Here is a 13,311-nt window from a genome sequence, read left to right as displayed (position 1 = left end):
CAACAAATATTGGCAAGGATGTGGAGAAAAGGAGGTAAAAGGTGATCTCACTCAGCTGTACTCGTATGAAAAAAAAAAAAAAAAAAAAAAACCCAGAAATCACGAGAATTGGCAAAAGAGGAAGAAAAGCAACCTTTGTCCACTGCTGGTGGGAATGCAGACTGGCCTAGTCCTGTGAAAAACAGAGTGGAGATGTCTGAAAATAATAAATACAGACCTACCATATGATCCCGATTCCACTCCTGGGTGTCTAACCCAAGAATGCAGAAGCGCCGAATCAGAGAGACAGCCCTGTGCTCACTGCAGCACTAGGCACAGGCGCCAGGCAATGCTGGAGGACCCTGGGAGGTCGCAGGAGAAAGAAAGGCGGCACCAGCAGAAAAAAGTGAATGGAGCGGAAGATTCAGAGACACAGCTCGATGGTCACGGCCCATTTAGACACAAGTGCCACGTCAATTCAGTGTTTTTGGACATGGGGCCTTGGTACAACTGACTATCCACATGGGAAAAGCTAAATGCTGGTCCTACCTCATTCCATACTGAACCTGAAATGGATCATAAGAAAGGTAAAAGCCAACACTTTGAAATTTCCAAGAGAAAATCATAGCAACCTAAGGGTAAGCAAAAGATCTTTTGGACAGGGGGAAAACAATTTATAAACAGGACTTCCTCAAATCAAAACAACGGTTCACCAAAAGACATCACTACTGAAACGGACAGGCGGTCCCAGACTCAACAAACTTAATTACAGCACAAATAGCTGACAAAGGATGTATACATAAAAGTACGCACACAAAACAAAAAGAAAACACCAACAACCCAATGAGAAGTGGACAAGAGACTTAAACATCCACCTGGAATATCGAAATGGCCAACAGGCACACAAAGAGGCCTTCAACAGCCTCGGCCAGCAGGGAGACACAAACCGGGCCGACACAGCACCACCTTAAACCCTCTCTAGTGGCCAAACTAAAAGACCCCAGCGCTGAAGGCAGGCAGCAACGCGGAGCAACTAGAACTTGCTCACAAGCCTGGTGGGGCATGACACATGCATATGGCTGGGAGAAATGCAAGGTCGTCCCCGTGAAGCTTCACAAACACCAGCCTGCACGCCAGCCAGTAGTCTCAGTCTCTAGTATTTACTCAAGAGAAATGAAAACATGTGCCCACAAAAACGTGTTTACAGAAATGTTCACAGCATTTATTTATAATCTTGCCCAACTGGAAACTACCAAATATCCACCAGTAGGAGAACAGGTAAGTATTTTATATTCATGCAATGGAATACTACTGAATGATAGAAAGTAACACACTGTGAAGACATACCATATCTAGGATAAAAACACATTAAGTGAATAAAGCCAAACACAATACCATATGAATCTATTTTATAAATTCCAAGAATAATAATTCATAGTGATAGAAATAGTTGCTGGGGCACTAGGGACTTGGGGCAGCTTATGAAGAAGCACACAATTCTATCTTCTGGGGAGCACAGAAATGTCCTATGTCTCACTTTAGAACATGGGTATATAGCTACAGAACTGCTAAAACGCTTTCAATTCAACATTCTATACCTATACATTTTATTGTGTTATTTTAAAATACAATTTTAAAATCTCTTTAAAAAAATGTACAAAGCAGGGGGCAATCCGAACTACTGACAGTGATAGCGTCTGTTCATTCACACTTTCCTAAAGTTTGCAATTTCCTAGGACAAACTTGCCCCCTTTACTCTATACCTATTTTGCAGTTTCGCAAAACAGCAAAATATCACCAGTACCTGGCTTTGGAAGGCAGGACCCTGGCTATTAAAGCAAGTGTGGCCAATCCTCTTTCCACAGCCCCGTGTGGGACCTGAAGGGTTGGGCACTTAGCCAGAGGCCATGGAGGAGGAACTGAGGAGGAAGGGATCAGGCGTAGGGGTTCAGTCTGATCCCCCTCTCATGTGGGCCAGTAGGCAAGTCCTGGAGCTTCCTCTCACCCATACCAGCAGCCTGGGTACTATGACTAGGAAGCACCTGCCTGCCCGGCAGCCTCTGACCACTGACTGAAACAGCTCTGGTGAGCACGGTGCAGAGGGAGTGGAGCATTCGTGACTCCTGATAGTACATGAGCATCAGAAGAGTCCTCAACAGGCAGACTCCTTGCTGACAGTCAGGACAGACGCACCAGGCCAGGCTACTGCAGCACTCACCCAGCAGCGCGGTAGTAGTGGCTCTGCAGGGCGTAGGAGAGGCACTGGGTGTTCAGGCGCTTCCGCTCCACCTCCTTCCAGCCATCCTCTGTCCACTTCCTCTTGACCTGCTTCTCCTCCTGCTTTTTCCCAACATAATCAGCGTAGGTCTGGATCCGGTAGCTTTCTGCATATTTGCTGGTATTGACAGCTACAAGGAAAAGGGAAAAACCCTTAACAGGGGGTGTGGCCACACCTTGGAGATGCACGTTAGGACAGAGGATCCCTGGGTGCAGGCCCGGCCCTGCCCCTGGAAGCCAAGTGGCCAGAGGGAGGCCCCCGAGCCTCTGCGAGCCTGAGTCTCCTCATCTGGAGGAGAGTCACTGCTCCCCAGTTCCGCTGCGATGGGAAGGAAGTGCTCCATGGCCTGCAGGGCCATGGTGGCATAAGGGGAAAAGTCATGTCAAAAAGATTTGCAGGGAACATTACTGCTTGAGAATTATTCTCAGAGTAAGAAAATGAAGCAAAGCCACTGAGGAAAAACTGTAAATCCTCATTCATTTTGCTAAAAATCAAGATGATAAAAGCCTAGTGGCAGTGCTGTTGTCTGCGTTGACTGTGAAGGCCACAGCCCCGTGCCCAGGGCTGTGCACAACACGTTCCGGCTCCCACACACTAGGGAGGCATCGCGGACTGGTGGGAGGGAGGGCGGAGGGCAGCGGCTGCTCCCACTTGCGGGTGAGTGTCAGCACTGCGATGCAAAAGCAGGTTTCTCTGCTCCCGGACCAGGGTCCTTGCTGCCCTGCCCTTCACTTCCTGAGGACTGCAGGCCCCACGCAGCCTCAGCACCTTTGACGCCCTAGCCACCGGCTGGCAGTGCCCCTCGCTAGCAGGTGTACTAAGACAGGAGTGTCCGCCCTCACCGGTGTAATACGGAGCGAAGGCAGGTCAGTCTCGCTGTTAACCCTGATGCCCCCTCCAAGGAGGGGGCAAGCTGGCCCGTGATGGCAGCTGGGACCCACCGAAGTCCTGTGGTGGATGGGTGCCCGTTTGCTACGTCTGGCTTATGCAGTCTGAGATATTCTCTCCTAGCCCGCGATCTCTGCCAACAGCCACTGCCCACGCTGGCAGTGAGACCTCAGAGCCTGGCCGTGCGGGCAGGGGCTGCCAGGAGCAGACTTATTTCCTGGGTAGCTGCAAAAGCACCATGACATCCCCAACAAATCCAGACACCCACTCTTAGGAATGTTCTTGGCACCAAGCAGTTCCTAATAAATCCAGTGTGAATGAAAGACCCTTAATAAATGACACGAGAGCGCGCAGGGCTGCAGGCAGCAAGCAGGAAGAGCGCACACAGTTGGGGAGCACGTCTGAGCTGGACGGGGGCTCCTGCTCATCGGGGACCTTCTGTGCCAGACAACTGCAAGCACAGACGCTCCACACGGTGGACGCCCCGTCACCCTCTATACGCCAAGGGACCGACCTGCCACCGCCGCGTCTCAGCACAACGGAGGTGACAGATGGGCAGGCCCTCGGTGGTTAGCTGTCGAGAGAACAAAGCAACGCAGCAACAAAGACGTGCTTCGCCAAGAAACACAGATTCTCACTATGAAAAATATTCACTCCGGGAGAAAACACACACAGGGTGAAAGCACGTATAGATTATGCAGTCTCCCAAAGAAGCAGCGGGCGTACGTCATGGGAGCTCCCCCGGCATACTCTGGTCCTCGGGAGATGGGGAGGGAGCGCCCTGGTTCTGGAGACGGTGCCAAGCAGAGCCACTCAGAGAGGACCACAGAAACAGGGTCCTTTCCTGAAAACCTTACTCCTAGGATAGTTCCCGCTTCTTCCTTTCCACACACCACTTCCTGACATCTTCTCTGCAGTAACCCAACTGTACCCCACAACTTACTGCGTTTACTGGGCCAACCCTTTCTGATACTGCTGATCCAACAAACGTCCAGTTTGCCCATGAGGGCCGTCTCTGGGATGATGCTAGGTACTTGGCAAAACAGGACCCCATGTCCAACCTCTTAAACTCACCCTATCTCTCGCAAGCACACTCTCACAGGGTGGGTTTCTCCACGGGTGTGACCCCTCCTGGGATGTGTGAATGGGTCCATGTGATGCATGAGAACCCAGAGACCCCATTTAGTCCTCAATGTTGGCAAATGAGCACCTCCTAGATTTTCCTCTTTACATTTCATTCCTTAATCCAGCCGGTTTATGCCGCAAGCATGCCTCCAAGAGGTGACATCTGTAACAGTCCCTAGCTCAAATTTAATTTGGACCACCAAGTAAAAACATCGATTTGAGTCAGCATTCTCCCAGAAAGCAAAGGTAAGGCGACAAGATCATAAAGGAGCCAAGATGATCTATTTAACAGCATCAGATTGTTTCCAATAATTGAGTCCTCAGTCCCCCACCCCCCAACAAATGCTACAAACAATTCCCCAACCACCAGAGTGGGGGGTTTATCAGAGCACATTTGGAATTAGGATAACTTTAAAGGGGAAACAAATAACAATCCACTTTTCACTGCTGGCCTTCACATGGCAATAATTTACCAGCATTCCTTCAAGTCCCTGCAGCCTTAGAGCTCTCGGTCTTTAATCTGGAAGCCAAGCTCTGGCTCAGAGCCCCCCCCCCTCCCCCCCAGTAATGGATGAATCAGCAGAACGATCGGCTGTCAGCGTGCTCTCCAGTGACTCCAGCTCCCTGTCAGAAGCTCTTGCAGCAGCTGCCTCGTAACAGGAGCCTTTTCCATATTTGTCGGGGAAGGATTTGGGGCCATCTTTCCCTCCTGCACTTTGTTAAAGCCACCAGGGAGCCAAACTCCAGCACGTCCTGGTTTCCCTGCAGGTGAGGCAGAGCAGAGTCTCCTCCCTCCCGGATGCTCTCTGGACACAAGCGTGGCCGCACTTCATCTCCACCGTGGGAGATGCCTGGCCTCAGGAAGGGTATCCACCCCTCGGGCACCAAGAGCTGGGCTCGGGGAAGCCAGGGAGCTGGCCCACGGGACTGTGGGAACAATCGCCCAGCACTGAGGCTGGTCTGGAGCCCAGACGTGGTTTTTCAAACACAGAACACTGCCACACGTCTGCCATGCGTCTGTGTGTACTCAGGTGTTTATTTAGGTGAATAGGTATCCCATAAAATTCTTCCCTTACTAGGCATTATAAATACTTAGAATTTTTCTAAAAATTAAGACCTTTCCATTATAGTCAAGCCAAGTGGAGACTGACAAATGCTGCTTACAGACAAGACAACGTAAGCTATAGGTCTGTTCTTGTATGGATCTACAGGTTTAAGGTGATTCCAGTACAAATATCCCAACATTTTAGCAAAGCATTCAGAAGATTGAAAGTAAAAAAAAAAAAATCTCAAAAGAAAATCAACAGTGGCGGGTGTGTGTGGCACAGAGTGTGAGGTGTGAGCCATAGGCTGAAGCCCGCACCGTGCTGTGAATCAACCTCACCTCAGAACAACCTCACAAAACACAGAGAGACAGGTACGGGACAGGGAGGGCCTGCGCAGAGGGTGGGTGGACCGCGGTGTGACAGGCTGGCTCTGTCTCACTTGTGGTGGGTTTGTTAAAACACAGAACTGTACAACAAAGACAGCAACCATACTGTAGAGAAGTTACGCTTTAGTTATTCTGTGGGTTCTCTGCAAAGTTGACCCCCATATTTAAATGCAACAACAAATGAGTCAAAGAAGGCCCAGATATTTCTGAAGGAGAATGAGGAAGGGGCATTTGCTTTGCTCATCAAAAAAAAAAAAAAAAAGCTTACTGTAAAGTTCTATCTATGATAAGGACAACAGTGTAGAGATAAACAAACTAGCCTAGAAAGACTGATGCACATGTGAGTCTTTCATTTCTGACAGAGGTAGCATGGTAGAGTGGAAAAGGAAAAGCTGGGAAAACTATCTTTAGAAAAAAATAAAACTGGATCCTTGGGCAAGGGGTTAAGTCTGGTGGCACAGGGGTTAAGTCTCAGCATTATGAAGCTACTGCTGGCCACTGCAGCATGAGTTCGATCCCCGGCCAGGGAACTGACCCACAGGGCGCAGCAGACTTCTCCGGTCTCACTACTGCTCCCCTCTGCAGTGGATTTCAGTAGATCCACCTGTACTGCTCCCCACTCTGTCTTTGGTGAGTCCTCTCAACAACCCCCCACCACACACACACACACACCTCTGACCTATACCCCAGTTCTGTATGCATAAATAAATCTTAAAAAAAATTAAAAATTGAAAAAGAAGGAAGTCGAATTAGGAAAGAGAAAGAAACAATGCCCTCTCCACCAGCAGGTGAAAGGGAAACTGGGGTGTTCGCTCAGTGGACTACCACAGCTGTCCAGAATGCATGTGATTTAGTAAAGCAACAGCACTGACAAATGCAAGCCCCTGGAGTGTATCTGGTTGCCTTTTTCTTAGGTTCCAAAACAAATTCAAGCCGACCAACAACACAAATATATCTAGAAATGGGGCCCAGGGAGGCGGAGGAGAGAAAGGAGGGGAAAAGCTAAAGGAACACATATCTGCACAACTTCCAGGAGAGGCACCCGCCAGGCGCATGGACTAAGGGAGGAAATTTACTGCATTCATGAGCAATGGCTCACTTCGTTGGTTGGCAGCGGCTGCACAGTTGTCCATTACTTTTTAAATAAACAAAACATCTAGGTTTTCTGTTGTCGACCCAGTACAGACTCGTCTGAGTTGAGGCTACCACAAGGCCAGATAAAAGTGACTTTGCTTTCATGTCCTTGGGAAGCTGAAGTGTCCCAGAGTGGCCGGTGCAGCTAAAGTGCTGGACTTCTCAAACCTTTCTCAGGGAGCTGAGGGCGTGTGTGCAGCCTGGCTTTCGGGCTGCTGAAACCCGCTGGCTGCAGCATTAGCCACACCCCCTGCCTGCACTTTCTGCAGGGGCTACAGTCAAGAGCAAGTTCTCAGTCAGGGAATTACCTACATTCCCATTAACCAATAGGTGCAAGAAAGAAAATATTTACTGGATATTTACTCTCCCAGGCACAGAAAATGCTGCAAGCTCGGAAGAAGGGCCATCCTAAAGATGACAGGCTTTGGGCTGGCATCCAAATCCAAGTCTACATTCTTCTGCTGGTACCACATGCACTGGGGGCCCCAGATCATGCCCTTAGAGCTAACACACACGTATACATCTGTCTGCAAGAGAATGGGAGGTCGTCCATCTCCCTGCACAACAGTTTTGTGCCTGTAGAAGGACCTGCTGCCTGACGACCTGGAATGTTAACCCACTGCCAGCAGTGACTTGTGGTGCGGATGGATTCTGCCAGCTTTACAGACCCAAAGCCTACCCTCTGCGTCAAGGTGCGCCTCAGTGCCCTGTGCCTACCTCTGATACCCCCGAAGATGGCCTCTCCTGACTCCTCAACAGCCACCAACTCCGGAGTTTACTGCACACTAAGATGACACCAGATGCTGTCTGGTGTTGTTCATTTAAATATGAACACGCTGGACTCAAACATTTCCTCATCATCCATGTGATTTTGATCAGGTTCAGGCTTACAGACTGACCGCTTTCCTACTCTGGCCAGAGAGAGAATAGAGTGTATCACGGTGGATCCACTAACTCTTCTGACAACACCAGAGTCTGTTTTTAGACCATTCCTCTCACTCACTCATTTATTAAACACTGGCCCCAGGCGCTGCTGGAGACTGGGGTATGGCAGAGGGAAGAGGCATTCCCTCTCTGAAGCAGCCCAGACTCAGCAGGGGTGAAGGAGAGGAGCAGGTTGGTGAGGACACCAGGTTGACAGTGGGGAGGAGCCTGCTAGATCCTGGCCTGTGCCAAGTGCCTTAGGCTGGGCGAGTGGACCTTGCTCCCACTCCCCTGCCTGGTGCTGGGTGTTTCTTTCTCTTCTCATGACGCCTATGCTGAAAAGTCAATTAAAAATAAAGCTACCATTTATCAAGCACTTATATATCAAGAACAATGCTAACGGCTCCACAAACAAAGCTCTATGGTTCTCACTTGTTCATTTATGCATCAATGTTTATGAATACAGACAGTATTCATCGTTCGGATTATTCAGCTAATTCATTCACTCACGAACAATCATGCCATCTTCAGAGACTCGGCAGCCGGGGCTCTGTGGGTGAACCCGAGCCTGCCCTCATGTGCAATGGGTAGAAGGCAGCATGCTGCGAGCACCCTGGAGTTCTGGGCAGGGAGATGCTCAGCCCAGGAACAGATGCTCGGGTCTTTCAGCAGTCCTGCACGAGAGCCACCCCAGGCAGGAGGACAGGAAGTGACAATCTCTGAGGAGGAAGCAGGTCTTGACTAAAAAATCACTTCAGATTTTAAAGGCAGGGCCTGGGGAGCGAGCAGGGAGGAGACCAGAGAGGAAGGCACACAGACACACCACAGAGGGCCTTTGGTGTCCAAAGGCTGTGGGCACCCGCGCAGGTGTCTCCATCATGAGGACCTGACAGGTGCATGTTTCTACTTGATCACTCTGGTTGAAGGAGTGAGGTTGGGGCAGGAATGGAAAAGGCACAGAGCAAGAAAAGAAGTCTCAACGGAACCCAAGCAACACAAACATTTAATATCAAATGGGTAGGGAAAACAGGCCTGGACCTGGGAGCCTTCCTGGGAGCCGGCTGGAAGGTACAGGTCTCTGGGGTTCAAGGAGAATGGGGCCAATATGCAAGCCCGCCTGGCAGGAGGGAGGGAGGCTCTCGAGGTGACACACAGGGGAGAAGGTCCAGAGGGATCTCGGTGATAGTAAGCTCTGTGGTGTGGGGAGACCGCCAGTCGCAAGGGGGGGTGACACAGACCACCAGGAGCAATCAGGACAAGGGTGAGCTGGGATCTCAAGAGAGATTTTGAAAAGGTGGAAGGGATTCAGTGGGTTCCTGTGTGCTAAAAGGAGCTAACCAGTAGGCACAGGAGAGGAGATGGTGCCTGGAACACGCACGCGGGGGCTCCTGAGAGGAGGGAGGCGTAGCCGAGAGCTTTGTGAGTCGGGGCAGGCAGCTGTTTCCCGGGTGGGGCTATCCAAGAGCACCGGGATAGGAGACTGGAGACCAGACGAACTGAAAGGCCAGGGAGCTGGCGATGGACGAGGACCCAGCTGGAGACGGGTCTGCTAGGCCCACGGCTCCTCGGCTCCAGAAACAAGGCCACACGCAGGACAGGGACTCCACGGACAGGAAAGAGGCTGAGAAGTCAAGCGGCCTGCGGAGAGCCAACCCACCCCCCTGGGAGAGCTGCATCTGAACCTCGCCACCTGGCTTTATGCCACGCCTTTGCCACACTCAGTTAACCGGCCCCTTCAGGTTGTGGCCAGAGCAGCTGCTGTAAACTTAGGCAGCAAGTTTGCACTTAGGGAAGTGGGTGCCCCGAGTGCTGACCCAGGGCCGTCAAAGCCAAGCAGAAGGGCAAGGGCTTTCTGATGGAGCCACGCGGCAGCAGAAGTCAAATACATGTTTAGAATTGAGAGCTACTTTTTTAAAAATGGAGAGAATATCTTCTCTGACTTTTTATTTTTTTAAAGACAAAACACAACTTAAAATAGAAGCGATTCCATACTTAACAGTCTTGAGAAACTTGACAGACAGCTGAAAGTCCTAAGCAATTTACAACATTCTTCACACTTATGGGAGAAAATGAAGATTGATGTCTCAACTACACAGGAATAATTTAAAGTAAAATCAAAGATCCCCGAGACCCTGGGAAATGGCAGATCTGAGATGGCAGAGCCTCATCGGCGAGAACACTGAATAAATCTGACTCCAGGGAATGCTAAGTAGTGCATGTTCTAGTTACGCTACTTTGCAGCAGTATCTTTCAAGTCTGCCTGTAGACATACAATAAAGGAGTAAAAATACATCAGGTTCACAGTCAGTGGCGAGGGTGCGACGGCCAGGTGCTGTGTATCAGTCTAGTGTGTCAGTCTGTCCTGCGTCATCATGGATTAACCTGCACATTCTCTCCTTCCTCTCCAATCCCACTTCTAAGAACAGTCCTGCTTTGACGATGAAAAAAATTGAAGCTCCGACAGGTGAGGCTCCGCACCCAGAGTCACAGTGGTGTTGGGGGGGGGGGGGGGGTTTGGGGAGGTATGACCAGGTTAACCCCACTGGCAGCTTCCCCTACTCCCAGCCTCTCACGCTGGAGCCACCGAAACTGTCCACAATGGGCAACAGTGTCACCCAACACACCTTCCTTTACCACACACACAACAACCTCCAGTGTTTTCTGACTCTCTCGCCCTTCTTTACTCACCCTGGTTTCCTGACCCACTACAGGCCCTGACCCGGAGTTTGAAACACTCCACAGCTCAATGACACCCACCATTCCAAATGGCATTTGTAAGTGACAATGCGCTTTGTGCTCTAAAGGTTAACCAACAAAAGAACTTCTAGGACACGACCTAGTCACCAGCCAGTCTGCGCACAACCAGACTGCTGGCTGAGGAGACAGTCAGAGCTAAGGACTAGCTCCTGCTAAGGTGCCCCGCGCAGCTCCAGAGCAGGCAGAAGCTCACACCAAAGCAGGTGAAGGCCTGCGTGAGCCAGGCTGCGGGGGCTGTTGATGATGGGTTACACCTGCCACGCAGTGAGGGATGCTGGGGCGAGGCCCACCCGCGCCACCTCCTCTCCTCTCCCATAGCCGTGCATGCAGAGAGGCCACGGAGCAAGCACCGTGTCAAGATTTAAAGGCTTTCATAGTTGAAAAGCGAGAAGCCCATGTGTTTGCAAGCCAGCCAGATATGGGAGCCACCGTGCTGCAATATTTACACTTTGATTAAATGTCCCTCTCAGGATGTTTTGATGTGGTTTCTGTGTGATGAAGGAATTGACTGACACCTCAGGGCTCAGCTTATTCATTAACCAAATGAAACCCAGAAGAAAGGTGGAGGTGGGGGTGAGGTAGGGTGGGAGGTGGGGGGCCTGGGGAGAGGAAGAGGAGGCCACCCCTTCACAGGCAGGCAGGGCTATCTCAGCTGCCAGGTGAGTCCTCACTCATTCATACGTTACCCCCTGGTGGGTGTCAGCCGGGCAGCCTCTCCCAGCCTGCCAAGGAAGGAGTCACAGAGGGCACATAAGCCGCACACAGGACTCGGCCGCGTTGCGGCTCGGAACTTAGCACTCAGGCACCAGCAAGAGCCCTGCCTTTACCTCCTCCCACTCCCCAGCCCTGCAGCCCTTGTCTGCACGTGTGGAACATTCTAGAATCTCTATCAGACATGCACTGGCCTCTTCAGTGTCCCCAGGACACCCACATAGGGTCTGTCACCACCAGAAAGTGCTGAGAAATGTCAGCACAACCTCACTGAGCAGGTGGGCCAGGTGCCTTAGTGCATTCGTGAGGCTCTCCTGGCACTGCACCCCCACTTTGCGGAGATAATTGTCTATAACACATGGGGTGGAATCTGCTCTTCAGCATACGGGTTGCCTTGGGACGATGAAATGTATTTTTTTTAATCGGCCATGTTTGCCTTCGGAAAAGAAGTCCACAGAAGGAATCACAACTTCTCCGAAGGTCAAGCAAACAATGACAACTCTGGTTTTCTTTCCAGATCAATCGTACTCCTTGCCTTGCTGGGTGTTGTGACTGATTTATTTCACTAGTGGGTGGATTCTGTCTGTAGATGACACACCCAGACCCTGAAGATTGCCAAATGCCCCAAGGTTGGGGGGCGGTATGGCCAAAATGGAATTGTGTTGATTGTAAGTCCCAGCCCATCTTGGTGATTTAGAAGCTTCATCCCACACTTGCATTGTTTCTTGTCTTAAATCACCAGTCACTGCCGCGTACTCCTGATGATTTCTGGAGGACTCCCACCCCTTTACCCCCCCCCCCCCCCCCGTTATGGGAGCCTGCATTCGAGAAGATCACGTTCAGCAAACTGACCCCGAGCAGAGAGAGGAAGGGCAGACAGGTGGCAGAGGCAGCAAGAGCCGGGGGAGCTTTCCCCATTTCATAAGAGCTTTAAGAAGGTGGTGACACCCCTGGTTCAGAGAAGTAACAAGTTCTTCACCTTCCGGTGCATTTAAAGTTTCTGTGAAATTCTTTGCCATCAGGAGAATAAGGAAGACTTTTCTTAAGTGTGATGATCATTGCTGAGTTTTCCTGTCTCAAGTTGTTAACATGCTTGAATTATTCTAAACTTTCATCTTATCTATAGCCTAAGGAAAAAGTAATGTTGATCTCTGTCTATCTGGCAGGATCTCTGGCAAGGCAAAATTAACTGGTCAATCTTACATTTAAAGACATTTACGTGAAAATAAATTAATACAATAGCAAGTGTGATGCTGCTACATTTTTCAGTATTTTGGGATATTTGGTAACGTTTTATCTTCAAATACCCAATAGACTCCACGGACAGGAAAGAGGCTGAGAAGTCAAGCGGCCTGCGGAGAGCCAACCCACCCCCCTGGGAGAGCTGCATCTGAACCCCGCCACCTGGCTTTATGCCACGCCTTTGCCACACTCAGTTAACCGGCCCCTTCAGGTTGTGGCCAGAGCAGCTGCTGTAAACTTAGGCAGCAAGTTTGCACTTAGGGAAGTGGGTGCCCCGAGTGCTGACCCAGGGCCGTCAAAGCCAAGCAGAAGGGCAAGGGCTTTCTGATGGAGCCACGCGGCAGCAGAAGTCAAATACATGTTTAGAATTGAGAGCTACTTTTTTAAAAATGGAGAGAATATCTTCTCTGACTTTTTATTTTTTTAAAGACAAAACACAACTTAAAATAGAAGCGATTCCATACTTAACAGTCTTGAGAAACTTGACAGACAGCTGAAAGTCCTAAGCAATTTACAACATTCTTCACACTTATGGGAGAAAATGAAGATTGATGTCTCAACTACACAGGAATAATTTAAAGTAAAATCAAAGATCCCCGAGACCCTGGGAAATGGCAGATCTGAGATGGCAGAGCCTCATCGGCGAGAACACTGAATAAATCTGACTCCAGGGAATGCTAAGTAGTGCATGTTCTAGTTACGCTACTTTGCAGCAGTATCTTTCAAGTCTGCCTGTAGACATACAATAAAGGAGTAAAAATACATCAGGTTCACAGTCAGTGGCGAGGGTGCGACGGCCAGGTGCTGTGTATCAGTCTAGTGTGTCAGTCTGTCCTGCGTC

At 50.1% G+C, this 13,311-nt stretch overlaps 1 protein-coding gene across 1 annotated transcript in view; it reads right to left on the bottom strand.

Annotated features, from left to right (window-relative positions):
• Positions 1–13,311, bottom strand: part of PARN (poly(A)-specific ribonuclease) — a 117,296-nt gene that overhangs the window by 31,306 nt on the left and 72,679 nt on the right. Inside the window, exon 22 of the mRNA XM_004692114.2 lies at positions 2,198–2,387. Within this exon, the coding sequence (XP_004692171.1) occupies positions 2,198–2,387 (190 nt within the window). The remainder of the gene's footprint in view (positions 1–2,197; positions 2,388–13,311) is intronic.

Source organism: Condylura cristata, unplaced genomic scaffold (assembly GCF_000260355.1).
Source record: "Condylura cristata isolate star-nosed mole 26May11 unplaced genomic scaffold, ConCri1.0 scaffold00032, whole genome shotgun sequence".
In the NCBI taxonomy this organism is placed as follows: Eukaryota; Metazoa; Chordata; class Mammalia; order Eulipotyphla; family Talpidae; genus Condylura; species Condylura cristata.
The sequence above is the reverse complement of the archived record's forward strand: the minus strand, read 5'-3'. Positions and strand labels throughout refer to the sequence as shown.